Genomic DNA, 13,362 nt, shown 5'->3' with positions numbered 1-13,362 from the left:
ATTTTAAATTGTTTACAGTGTATTTTGTTAAGTGAAGTAAATTAAATTTCACATATGCCCATTATATTTCTCATCTGTGACCTTTCGTAAGAGCCTTCATGTAAGAAGGGCTTTTAAACACTCTAAACAACTCAGATTATTAAGTATACTATAAATTTTACATTAGATGTTTCACTAAACTGACTGAAATTTTCATTTCCAAATATCTGGATAATGGGATTTGGGGGGGGGGGGTTCCTTAATTTAAAAGAATGACTTCAAGAATATGATAACTGAAAAGAGAAAAATAAATTGATTTTATTCTAAAATCTTCCATACTAACTAGAATATAGGTGCTCAAATATTTAATAAAGACCCAAAAGAAAAAAGTGGAAGCACATAAAATCGGGGACTCTCTTTAAATGTAAGAAAGGAAGATGGAGAGAAACGCAAATTCAGAAAATGAAGTGTCAATGTCAGTGATTAATTTTTCTCATTCATGTCTCTCCCTTTCCTTACAGACAAGGCCCTCTCCATTTCAAAGGCATGAAGCTATTTTCTCACCAGGAGATGATTCCCAAACTCTCCAACAGAAACTGAAAAGACTTTCAAAGGCAAAGGAAGTGAAAGGCACATTCTCCAGCACTTTTGATCACTGTAATTCAGTCATTCCATAGACGCTTCCAGCCTGCAGTTCTCTTCCCTAAAGTTCTGAAAAAAACAATTTGTTAGCCTGCCAAACAAAAATATCAGAGAGTAAAAAAAAGAAAGAAAGAAAGAAAGAAAGAAAGAGAAAAAACTAGAGAGACCAATTTGGGAGAGAAAATTGACAACACTTTGCCAACTCCAAGCAAAACATTTTAAAAGAAGCAACCAGGGGCACCTGGGTGGCTCAGTGGGTTAAAGCCTCTGCCTTCGCCTTAGGTCATGATCTCAGGGTCCTGGGATCAAACCCGCATCAGGTTCTCTGCTCAGCAGGGAGCCTGCTTCCTCCTCTCTCTCCGCCTGCCTCTCTGCCTACTTGTGATCTCTCTCTGTCAAATAAATAAATAAAAATTTAAAAATAAAAAAATAAGTGAAGCAACCAAAGGCTGAGGGAAGAAAAAACCCAGGAGAACGAACATATAGAGCATAGATCTAAGGAACAGGATTCCTCCTTAGAGGAGTAACCAGTGAAACTTGCAAAGCCTCCAGCACCATCATATCCAGTGATTTCCCAAGAAATAATTTTAGAATGGAGGGAGGGTGGAAAACTTTCCCAGCCCCCAAGCCCCAAGATGTACAACCACGTCCCACCACTAGGTGGCGATTGCAGCGGCGGCGAGAGCTGGGGGCTGTTTTCTCCTCTGCTTTCCCTCTCGGACGCACAGCCCTGTCCAGGGGAGAGCCCACTCGTCCCCACCTTGATCCAGTTAGCTAAAACGGCAGGTTCGGTAGAAAAAAAGAAGCTCAGGCCTTAGAAACCTGAAGTCCTCAAGTAACAGCCACTCCTACAAATCTGTTCACATCAAAGCTGAGCAAGGGAGGGGGGAAGGACCAGCATATTTTAAACTCTGCTGGGGTTTTCAAAGCAAACCTTCCAGGTGGCTTTAGAGCGACAAGTGGCGACAAAATCACGACGTGAACGCTGGTTTGAGTTACTGAGCCGTGCATCACCCACTGGCACAGCGTTGTACAGAGCCACAAGGGGATGGAACTGCCTGGGTAAACATGAATCGTTTTATTGCTAGCCAGAAATTCTTCCTTCATTCATCAAAGTGGGTGAATGAAAATATTAAGTAGGTAAGGCATTTTCGTGGACTGCTCCCTGAGTAGCCCTCTGAAGTCAAGACCTTACTTAGGCTGCCTTCTACCTTGGGTGTCAAAGAAAGCCTCCTCCCATGAAAGGGAAAAACCACTTCCCCTTTTTGTAAAACGGCTGCACGCCAGAGCTCAAATCTTGGCAAAAGAGATGTTACATAAATTCCAGGTGTTCCTAAATATGTATGTTTACACGCAATCATTTTAGGAAGCATCTAAGTTTCTGGGCCACTTTTCTTTCTCTCGCTCTCTTTTTTTCCATCTCAAGGAAAAGTCAAAATGTGTGTTTACAGCTTTGACTTAGGCTCTTACCCACTTCGTTTTGACGATATTTCCTCCCAGCTAAACGCAGGAAATCTAATAATTAGCACCCAAAACGCATCTAAGCACCCAGCACACTTACCTTTCTTTTCTTAACTGAACTGAGATCAGACAGTTCAGTTATCTCTTCCATCACCAAAGGGGGGAAAAACCCAACTCTGAAATTCTGAATTATTTTCTAGGTGATTTGTACAGCCACATCTCCCGTAATTCTATGAACGGGCTAATTCCTTAACATCTTACTTTGCCTTTAAAAGGCTTCCTTCCACACGACGGGATTTCCCTAAGAAACATTCCCAGCGGATGGTTTCCAGCAATAGCCTATATCAACTCAGCCTGCGCAAGCAAAGACTTGGCTTCTGCTAATTCCACCCCCCCACACACCCGCCCCAACACACACACCGATTCACACTCACAGAACCATCCCGGGCCGACTTGAAAAGCTATTTCGTTTGCATGTTTGCCCATCTCTTCCTGAATGAATGCTTTTCCAACTGACCTTTCAACAGCTGCTGGGATGGCAGGGTCTGTAAGGTTAGAGCCGGAAACTAAGGGAGATTTTAGCATCTTAATCCCTGCAACCTCGACCTTTCTGCTTCTCTACCCGAGTCCATATTCTCGGAGCCCAAGGGCAGGACCCCTGAAGCCTTTGCAGAGCAGCCCTCCGAGGTGTCCTGCTCGCGACCAACTCACTGCGGGCATCCTGCACACGCACAGCCCCAGCCTACACGCCGCCCGACACCCGCACCCTGGCCCGCGGCGAATACGCCAGGCACGCACCAGCCCTGCCTCTTACCTTCCCTGGCTTTCAGCAAGACCGTGTTGGCCACGATGTTTTCCAGCTCCATTGACAGTCGGCGGTCAGCGAGGGAGCCTGCCGGCGGGGCTGTCAGCTGCTGGGGGTGCTGCCGCTGCTGCTGCCGCTGCTCGGGCTGCCGCCGCTGCTGCCGGAGCCGGGAGCCGGGAGCGAACAGCCCGCCTTGCCTACCGCATTATTCCTGCTCTTGTCCCTCGGAGTTTTCCCCCTCTGCAAAGAGGAGCCGCCGCCGCCGCTTCTTCCTCCCTCTGTGTCCCCCCTCCCCCCTCCCTCAACACTCTCCCCCCCACCCCCCACCCTCCGCGTTTCTCTGTCACTCCATTCTCCACCCCTCCGGCTCCCTCCGATGCTTTAATGCTTCGGATGCTTCTGCCTCCCCTCCGTCCCTCCCGGGGGTGTGGTACTAGCAGGCTCGGGTGGTCGCACTGCGCAGGCGCCAGGCGGGCCGCGCCTCCTGCCTCGGCGCTCCTGGCGCGGGGCCTGCTGGGACTTGTAGTCTTGCGGGCGCGCCGCCCGAGCCGGAGTGGCGCGCGGGCTTCCTGAGTCGGAAACCTGCCCGGGGACTCGCAACCGGACTGAAGGCGCACGTGGCCCGGGGAAGCTAGGGGCGCCGGGCTGCGAGGGGCAGCGGGAGAATCAAAGGCGGCCCGGCCGAGCCGTAGCCCCCAATCCCGAGGCCAGGCTCCCTCTGGCCCGTTTCCCGCCTTGCTGAGAGCTGGGAAAGCGAAGCCCACAGGCCACGGCGGTGGCGGGCGAAGCGCCGCGTTTCGGCAGGAGCCGGGGCGGGTCCTGGCCGCCCCTCCGGGCGTGCTCGAGTGGGAGGAAGGTCAGCCCAGGGGGCTGCGCACGCTGAGGCCGGCCCGTGTGCGCCGTCTCACACGCACACGCGCCGGGACGCTGACAAAGGTGTACTTTGTTTCCTCCGAGGGCGCGAAGGGGTCTGCGAGTCGGCGGCCACCCGGCGCTGGTGGCCGCGCGGTCCGAGCGCCCCCTGGTGGCCGCGGGGGTGGGTGCGCGGCGGCGGGTCCACGCGGACCGCGCCCCCCTGGGCTCGGGACCGCCCCCGCGCGCCTGGCGGGCACTCGGGGGATCTGGGCGTGGGAAGCGGCTCGTTCAGCTAATAAAGTGCCTTCCGGCAAGCGGGGCCCGTGAATTCACGGCCCTCATTACAGTCAAATATTACGGGTTAGAAGAAGGTACAGGAATCGCCCGGGTCGGCCGTGGAGAGCGGTAATGAGTAACCACGCGGAGCCCTTGTTGGAAAGACGCTTTCAAATGACGGGTTTATTTATCTTGGGGCTCCGAGCGGCTCTCCGCGCTATGCTCAGAACACGAGATTTCAGAACTATTCTGCCTCTCTTCCTTGCTTTCTTTGAAGGTCCCACTCCTGGGAAATAGGCCCTCGGTCCCGCGAGGTCTGCGAGGCCTACAGGAGGTGGGGGAGGGGCGGCTGGCCCCAAGGAACAATGAGGCCTTTGCCTCCTCTGCATCCTGCGGGCCGGATATCCGCTCCGAAGCGGCTCTGGGCCCTCTCTGCTAAAAAGGAGGAAACCTTCTGTCCCCAGGGCTGCCCGGAAGTGGCAGGGAGGTGCCGGGAGAAACGGAGAACAATTACTACACATGGGAGAATGTGCAGAAACTAATACTTTCGAAGCCTTGGAAACCAGAATGGGCGCAGATTTTAACAGCACAGAATTGTCTTGTTCCTGATGCCATATACTCACCACCGCCGCCACCACCGCTTCCTGGTGTGTGGATTTGGGTCAGTGGGTCTCCTTGAGCCTCGCTTATCCCGTCTGCAGAGCTGGGACAATCACAGTTTGCCTGCAGATGACTTTTTAGGAATCTTCTACTCCAGGAATTACTGTCCTAAGCAACCCAGGCTTCGTCTTGACTATATATACACCCAGAGCCCTAACTTATAATGATAGGGTATTTCTCAGAGAGAATCCTAGAGCTGGCAGCGTATCAGAGCTCGCCAACTACAATGGTCACTTGCTACTTAACTGGGAGCCTAAGGCCTGTTGTAGCCCGAAGTTTCTGTGGCTAACATAAAAGCAAAACAAAACTAAAGCTGAATGCCTTTTAGATGGTGTGTGCCTCATGGCAGCCTTCTCAAACTTTATGTGCATATAGATTACCTAGGGATCTTGTTAAAATGCAGATTCTGTTCCACTAGGTGGGTCCTGAGATTCTGCTGTTTCTAACAAACGCCAAAGTTCTGTCAATCCTGTGGGTCAGTGGACCACACTTTTGAGTAGTAAAGGTCTACAGTTAGCCATAACTCCCCACCACTCTATGATCTCTCTCCCAGCCCAAGTCCCCAGTGATTGCCTAATTTTACCTAATTGACCTCTACAAATTTTGAGTTTGCAACTCTGGGAAATCTGGCCTGTCCGCCTGATTTTACAGATCTGAAACAGACTCAGGGAGAGTAAGTGCGTTCTGCATGGTCATTCAGCAAGTGAAAACCTATCTACTTTCTCAGCTACATGATGATACAACCTGCCTACAAAATAAATGGTTGTATTTCAATTATCTGTGCCTCTGTGAGGAAACTAGGACATTCCAATGGGAGAATAGAATGATAACGGCTAGATTAACTGGATCCAACTGTGGGCCAGGCCCTGTGCTGAGTGCTTTACATGGATTATTTCATGGAACACAACATCCGGATGAGGTAGAGAACAGAGCCCTGTTTCACAGATAAAGTCACCAGGTTAGAAGAGGTTTTAGAAATTGCCTAAGGTCACACAATGAAGAAGTAGAAGACGTGGGATTTGAACCTAGCAGTCTGACTCAGAGTCTATGCACTTAATTTCTGGCTAGCTCAGGCTAGCCAGCAGAACTTGGCTGCAATTGCCTTGTTAGGCTGCCAGAGTGAACTTAAATTGTATTGTAAGAAAGCAAAGCAGGCAGTTGGCTAAGTGATTAAGACTTAAGGGGGTTTTCCATTGCACCATTATAGCTTCCTATAATTCTACCATTAAAGCTTCATTCCTTTCAATTAACTGCATTAACAACAGCAGTCCTCTAGAGAAATGGGTTTGATTCAAGAAAGAGCAGGCTATTAAATATCAATAGGTAAGTTAGAGCATCTTGCTGGCTGAAAGCAAGAATGCAAATCCAAATGAAAAAGGGGGTGAGTTTGAGAGGGATGGGAATATGTCAAACACTGACTTCCAGATCTACTCGGGATCCACGGAACCAAAAATGCAAAAAAAGAACCAGGGAGTCTTACTCTTCTGTTGGCACCTGCATTGCATGGATAAAGCTGATCGGTCAGAATTCTTTTAAACAGAAATCAACTATTCAGGAGAGTCACAAACTTATCTTTGTCCTAAAATACAGATTGCTTTTTTTTTTAAAAGGATTTTATTTATTTATTTGATAGACAGAGATCACAAGCAGGCAGAGAGGCAGGCATAGCGAGAGGAGGAAGCAGGCTCCCTGCTGAGCCGAGAGCCTGATGCTGGGCTCAATCCCAGGACCCTGGGATCATGACCTGAGCCAAAGGCAGAGGCTTAACCCACTGAGCCACCCAGGCGTCCCCTAAAATATAGATTGCTTTTGCCTGAATAATCAAACTGGCCTTCTGAATAAGCACTGGATCTGGAGATTTCAACCCTTTCCTGGCCACACAGCTTTCTAATCAGCAGGAAACAGCTGGAGACAGTGCTCTCATTCTCCTGTTTATTCTTTCCTTCTTCAGAGTTTACATTCACGGGCCAAGCACTGCAGGGAATACAACGGCGATTTCCCTGGAGAACTCCCCACTGGCAAGGAAAGCAAATAGAAGACAAACTACCGAGATGAAATGGAATAAGGACCATTTTGGACACATACACAAGGGCTTTGGAAACAAAGAGGAGGAGTGATTTCAGGCACCTGGAAGGTTCCAAGAGAGGAGAAATGAGAGCTGTAGGTGAGATTGGAAGTATGAAGTTCCCAGTTACATTCCCTCCTGAGAAGGCCCCTCATTGATAGTCCCAGGGGTCACCACCAAATATGACATTAAAAAATTTGCCATGCTGTAGACCACCAGCCATTCTTCCGTTAATATTTTTCTTTAAAAGCAAGTCACTTTAAAAAAACGTTTATTTATCCTAACCAATAATATTTGTGAAATGGGGGTAGTAGTAGAAATATCACAGTTCGGAAACAAGTTATCCCCAAGCAACACTTGGGGCCTTCGCAGCCCTTGGTTTCACAATGAACCAGCTGATCTTCATAAATCTTCTGGAAGGCTTCACCCTGGTGTTGTCAGATGACTACGACTGTGAGACATCTGAACACCTACCTACTGGGTTCTGATGCAAGTTCACAAAAGAGTTTCTTGCCAATACTGCCTGTCTACTGATGGTCCCAGCCTCATGTGGTCTCTGTGCTCCTGGCACTAGGGCCGTTTAACATGGTCTTTAGTGGGAAGGAAAGGCCCCCTTCTTCGCACCATGTTCAGTTAGGAATATCTCCACCGCAGACCAATTTGTGCCCTGAACAGATACAAAGTTGTTGCCTCCATTGTACATAGAAGAAACTGAACCTCAGAGAATTAGTTCTGTTGCCCAAGGTCAACTGATAAGTAAATGGTGACACTAGTTATTCAGGTAAGTGTCTGCCTTCCCTACTTGAAAGCCTGAAACGTGTCTATGTCATCTTTGGATTCCCTTCTCTACAGAACCTAGAACATGCCTTATCCATAGTGAGCATATGGCAATATTGGTTGACTTGGAGCAAATATGGCGTGCCTCAGTCCCACCGAGACCTCTGAGATGCTAGTTATTCTGTTCTAGTTAATTATCAAAATCCCCAAATCCCTGCAAGATCAGAGATTCAGAGGGAAAGGGAGGAGACCCACCCCCCTTGTATCAGAGGTCGGCATCACAGAATGTCATAGGCGATCTCCATCCGGGGATCTTCCAAGCTATCTGACTGTACCTACATCCTCAAATCCAGCTGTCTTCTGCAATCAACCCAGTAGTTAAACAAATCACACAAGTTTTTTAAAAAACTAAGCAGACCAATTTTAATTCAGACTTTTCAGACCGAGTGAAACCCAAGATATTCCCTCTAAAAATGGCGCACAGAAACCTGGACATTTGTTTGGTTTTGTTCAGTGCTGAGCACTCAGATTTAGATGGAGGAAGGATGTTTAAATTGGTAAGGAAATTACACAGCAAAAGCATAAAAATTAATTCAGAGTGTGAGGAGGAAGAACAGCCTCTTTTCTAGTAATTTACTAGATGCCAATGATTTTCTGTTAATACAGATAAGAAAAGAATCTAAACCATCATAAAAAAAAAAAATCCACTTCTGGTCTTTTTATGACTAGCATCTATCAGGCAAAGACGGGACCAAAGCCAGGTTCATTTGTTTGAGCACAGATGCCCACAGTGGAACTGTGGATACAATCATGACAGCAAAGGTGGAACTGCTTCTTAAAGAGAAGAATGGGGCGGGGAGGGGGCGCCTGGGTGGCTCAGTCGTTAAGCCTCTGCCTTTGGCTTGGGTCATGATTCCAGGGTCCTCGGACCAAGTCCCCCGTCAATCAGGCTGCTTACTCAGCAGGGAGTCTGCTTCTCCCTCTTCCTCTCCCTCTGCCTGATGCACCATCTGTTTGTGCACGTGTGCTCTCTAATAAATAAATAAAACCTTAAAAAGAGAGAGAGAGAAGGAGGAGATAAGATGAATTGAATGCAGCGGTAGGGGCCTTTAAAGCAGATGACTCAGAGGAGGAAGGAGCTCCAGCAGTTCCGACCTTAATGCTGCAGTAACATCAACATTCTCTTGCTCCAGAGACTCTGGGCCTAATTATCTCTGAGACATTAGTATGAAGCTTTAACTGTCCTAAGAGAAGCCATTGCAGACATGTGAATATTTAATTGACCCCATAAAAGAGAGCATACTTGCTCCCTCCTTGAAGTCGCAGCTAGTCAGTTACGTGCTAAATGGAATCTATCAAATTCTCAGTTTTTTTTTTAATGTAATGCTTTGCACAGATTGCTTTTTTGACAATTACATAAAATAGAATATGAGACCTAATTTAGCCCAACTGCTCTGAAGCAGCTTGGTCCCCTCCTGTAAAAGCAAAGTCACGGATTACTGTGCTGTAAAAATGAGCTCAGCGGGAGCTAGCAGGTTAGAGAGCGCTTTCCACATAGCGGGGATAGTGTCCTCCATCCACAGAGAGAGGATGCCATCTAGCCTGAACTCTGGAGAGCTGCAGCCAGCTCCAAAAGGCAGAAGTAACCCTCAGGTTCCCTGTTTTGTGGCCTAAAATCTGTCCTTGAGTGCGGTGAGCCACTTGGTATGTAATGCAAACCGTTCCCACATACTACAAAGGGAATTCTGCTCATGAAGTTATTGGGTCATAGAATGTTTCCATTACTCACATCTCAAGCTCGTGTGCTTCAGGATCCAACTAGGATTCCAAGGTATCCCCTCCTCTCCAGGCTGAACCTGGCCCCTCTTTGTTTGTGGGGAGGTGGGGGGAAAGGTTAGCTTGTTCTTGTTAAGGACTCAGGATATTCACTCCATTGAATGACTGGACCATAATTCATCGAACTTGTCGTTTATGGATAAATGTATTTATTATTATCAATCTTTTCCTGTAAGAATGAAACAATGGTTTTTCTAAAAACTCTATGAACATTTTCTTGTCATCTACCTTTTAAGCTTACAAGGAAATGAAATGCATTTTTTTTTTTTTTTTGGTGTTCAGTTCTATGAGTGTAGACAAATGCATATGCTTGTGTTACTACCAGCACAACCAGATATAGCATCAGTCCATCACCCTGTTTTTTTTTTTAAAGATTTTATTTATTTATTTGACAGAGATATCACAAGTAGGCAGAGAGGCAGGCAGAGAGATGGGGAAGCAGGCTTCCCGCCGAGCAGACAGCCCGATGCCGAGCAGACAGCCCGATGCCGAGCAGACAGCCCGATGCGGGGCTCGATCCCAGGACCCTGAGATCACGACCCGAGCTGAAAGCAGAGACTTAACCCACGGAGCCACCCAGGTGCCCCAGCCCTGGTTTTATTAACAGTCCTTTTTTTCTTCCCTAAAAACACCCATGAGTTCCTGAAAATGCTAAATAGAATTAACACATGGTCTAGCAGACCCACTTCCATGTCCGTACCTGAAAGAAAGAAAACACGTCTTCACAAAAACTTGTACGGGGCGCACCTGGGTGGCTCAGTTGATTAAGCGTCTGCCTTCGGCTCAGGTCATGATTTCGGAGTCCTGGGATGGAGGTCCACATTGGGCTCCCTGCTCAGCGGGGAGTCTGCCTGTCCCTCTCCCTTTGCTGCTTCCCCTGCTTGTGCTCTTTCTCTGTCAACTAAATAAACAGAATCTTAAAAACAAAAACAAACACTTGTACACAAATGTTCACAGCAGCACAATCACAACAGTCGGAAGGTGGAAACAACCCGAAGGTCCACCAGCAGATGCATGGACAGGCAAATCGCGCTGGGCCCAGACCATGGAATGTTACTTAATTGTAGCAAGGAATGATGGACAAGGGTCCACGGAGGCTGAACCTCAGAAACATTTTGCTCAGTGAAAAGCCAGACACGAAAAGACAAACAGTGAATAACTCCACTTATGTGACATATCCAGGAAATTCATAAAGACAAATATAGATTGGGGACAGTCAGGGGCTAGGCTGGAGGGAATGAGGAAACTAACAGGTATTGGGTTTTATCTTAGGGTGATGAAAATGTTTTGGAACTAAATAGAGTTGATGTGAATGTATTAAATGCCACTGAACTGTTCACTTTAAAATGATTAATTTTGGGCGCCTGGGTGGCTCGGTGGGTTGGGCCGCTGCCTTCGGCTCGGGTCGTGATCCCGGAATCCTGGGGTCGAGTCCCGCGTCGGGCTCGCTGCTCAGCGGGAAGCCTGCTTCCCTTCCTCTCTCTCTGCCTGCCTCTCTGCCTACTTGTGATCTCTCTCTGTCAAATAAATAAATAAAATCTTTAAAAAAAAAAATAAATAAATAAAATGATTAATTTGGGGAGTGCCTGGCTGGCTCGGTCAGTGGAGTGTATCTCCGGTTTGTGAATTCAAGCCCCACATTGAGTGTAGAGATTGCTTAGAAATTTTAAAAATCTTAAAAATGCTGAGTGAAATAAGTCAAGCAGAGAGAGTCAATTATCATATGGTTTCACTTATTTGTGGAGCATAACAAATAGCATGGAGGACAAGGGGAGATGGAGAGGAGAAGGGAGTTGAGGGAAATTGGAAGGGGAGGTGAACCATGAGAGACTATGGACTCTGAAAAACGATCTGAGAATTTTGAAGGGGTGGGGGGTGGGAGGTTGGGGGCACCAGGTGGTGGGTATTGTAGAGGGCACGGATTGCATGGAGCACTGGGTGTGGTGCAAAAATAATGAATATTGTTATGCTGAAAAAATAAAAAAATTTTTTAAAAAAATCTGAAAAAAAAAAAAAAAAAAGATTAATTTTGAGGCGGCTGGCTGGCCCAATCGGTAGAACATGTAACTCTTGGTTTCAGGGTTGTGAGTTCGAGCCCCACAATGGGTGTAGAAATTACTTTAAAAAATTAGGAAAAAAATTCTTTAAAAGTAAATAAAATGATTAACTTTATGTTACATGAATTTCACCTGAATAAAAAATTTTTAATCCAAGTAAGAGTTGAATACTGGGATCAGAGCAAGTGATGAATATTAATGTGCCAAACAATGAGGTACAAACTACCTGAAAAGTAGGTAGATATTATTAGTCCAATTTTAAGTACGAGGAAATTACAGGCCAGAGAAATAAGAGACCCCTAACCGGAAAGCTGCAGGGGTGGGACTCCAAGACCGGTCCCTGATTCTCTAAGCAGCATTTCTTCTACTCTACTGCATGGTTTTCCCGAAGGACAAGAACACTGTGGCGTGTTTCCGGAGGGATAGCAATCTTGTAGGAAAGAGAATATGGCAAGAGTCCGGGAAGGTGGGAGGGAGATGAACAGACAGGGGGAGAGGCAAAGGAGAGGAGGAAGAAATGACAAATAGAGGACATTAGGTCGGCAAGCTTGATGACAAGGGGAGGGAGGGCGGACAACAGGCAGACTGCCTGGCTTTGTGTGGGGCAGGACTACTCTGAAGGAAAAATGGTTGAGCCACATCAGGTTCTCCCCATCAGGAAACTCCAAACTAGGAGCTGCACTGCCCCGCTGACCTGGGGGACAGGGTTCCACAAGCTCCCCTCCCATAGCCCTCACAGCCTCCTTCCTCCCTGAGATACGTCAGTTTTCCCAGTGCAGATGGGGGGCACCAGAGACAGGGCAAAACCTGAACAGTGCCTTTATGTTCTGCACGGTCTCCTGTCCCACCTCTGCTCAACCTCTCACCCTCTGCCTCCAGCATCTCAAACCCTTGGAGAAATGAAAAGCAGCTTCTCCTTGCACAGGATTTGGGGCCCCTAATCCCAAGCAGCCTTAATGGAGCTGAGAGGTAGAGCCCATGATAAGGCTCGGGACATGGCAACATTGGTGTATTTGCTACATGCTCTGTGTCCTGGCACCACCTGCTCTGAAATATTGATGACTAAAAAGAATCACAAACCATTTAAGCAAACAGTAAGTCCTTTTGTTGTTGTCATTGTTATGGACAGGATGGAGGAAATTTTCATCTGAGGGGGAGGAAGGCTCTTTTATTTGGGGAAAACATTTGGAGGGGCTTTGGGTTGTTTGAAAATGAAGTCCACTTCCTACTCTGGCATGGAGAAATTGGGAAGAGTGAGGATTTGTTGTGCTGCCTAATTCTCTGAAAGAATGTCTTCCTAGAGAGGCAGCTCGAGGCTGGGGATCATTCTCTTTCGGGGGGAAGCTTAGAGCTGAGGAGGGGCGCAGGAAGGCTGGGCTGAGGGAAGAGATGAGAGCAAGATCATAGTGCTTCCTGTGGGAGCAGAGGCCTCAACCTGAGGGAAGGAGGGATAGAGCAAAGGAGAAAAATGGCCCCTAATGGGGCCCAGTGGAGCTAGAAAGGTGGATCTGTTATCCCCATGCCTTCCTTTTAAAACAATCACTTGTCTTAGCCGGCACTGGGGAATTGAAAGAAAGGCAGATGACCATGCTGAGACCCAGAGGGCTGTGCAAGAAGACCAGCAGCAGCCCCGAGAAGCTTCTGGAGCAAGGGCAAAAAGGGAGCCGAGAAGCCCAGAGCAGTTGTCTGCAGTAGGGTGGGTGTCTCAGGTGAAGAGTATGCCTGAGATCAACATGGACAAAATTTAAGATTCTCTGGGGCTCTTCAGAGCCCCTGGAACGGAACCTAGTAAAAGGATGGACCACTCGCTAATCTAGGCTAGTGAGGGCTCAGACTTTGGGATCCCAGTATGAATGCTGTTTTTGGTAGTCCAGCATGTCAGAGCAGAATCTAACAATCCTATATGGCGTCATCATTCAATCATGTTATTTCCTTCCTCTGGCATTTAC

General features: G+C 47.6%; 1 protein-coding gene across 2 annotated transcripts in view; it reads right to left on the bottom strand.

The window, feature by feature from the left end:
• The window catches only part of GRK5 (G protein-coupled receptor kinase 5), a 216,882-nt gene extending 213,635 nt beyond the window's left edge, over window positions 1-3,247 (bottom strand). Inside the window, exon 1 of one of the 2 annotated variants that reach the window (XM_047701332.1) lies at window positions 2,897-3,247. In XM_047701332.1, the coding sequence (XP_047557288.1) occupies window positions 2,897-2,948 (52 nt within the window). In that variant the 5' untranslated portion in view covers window positions 2,949-3,247. The remainder of the gene's footprint in view (window positions 1-2,896) is intronic. The other variant, XM_047701331.1, reaches the window with a different exon arrangement.
• Between the last annotated feature and the right edge of the window lie 10,115 nt (window positions 3,248-13,362).

This window comes from Lutra lutra, chromosome 14, assembly GCF_902655055.1.
Source record: "Lutra lutra chromosome 14, mLutLut1.2, whole genome shotgun sequence".
Taxonomy (NCBI): Eukaryota; Metazoa; Chordata; class Mammalia; order Carnivora; family Mustelidae; genus Lutra; species Lutra lutra.
The sequence above is the reverse complement of the archived record's forward strand: the minus strand, read 5'-3'. Positions and strand labels throughout refer to the sequence as shown.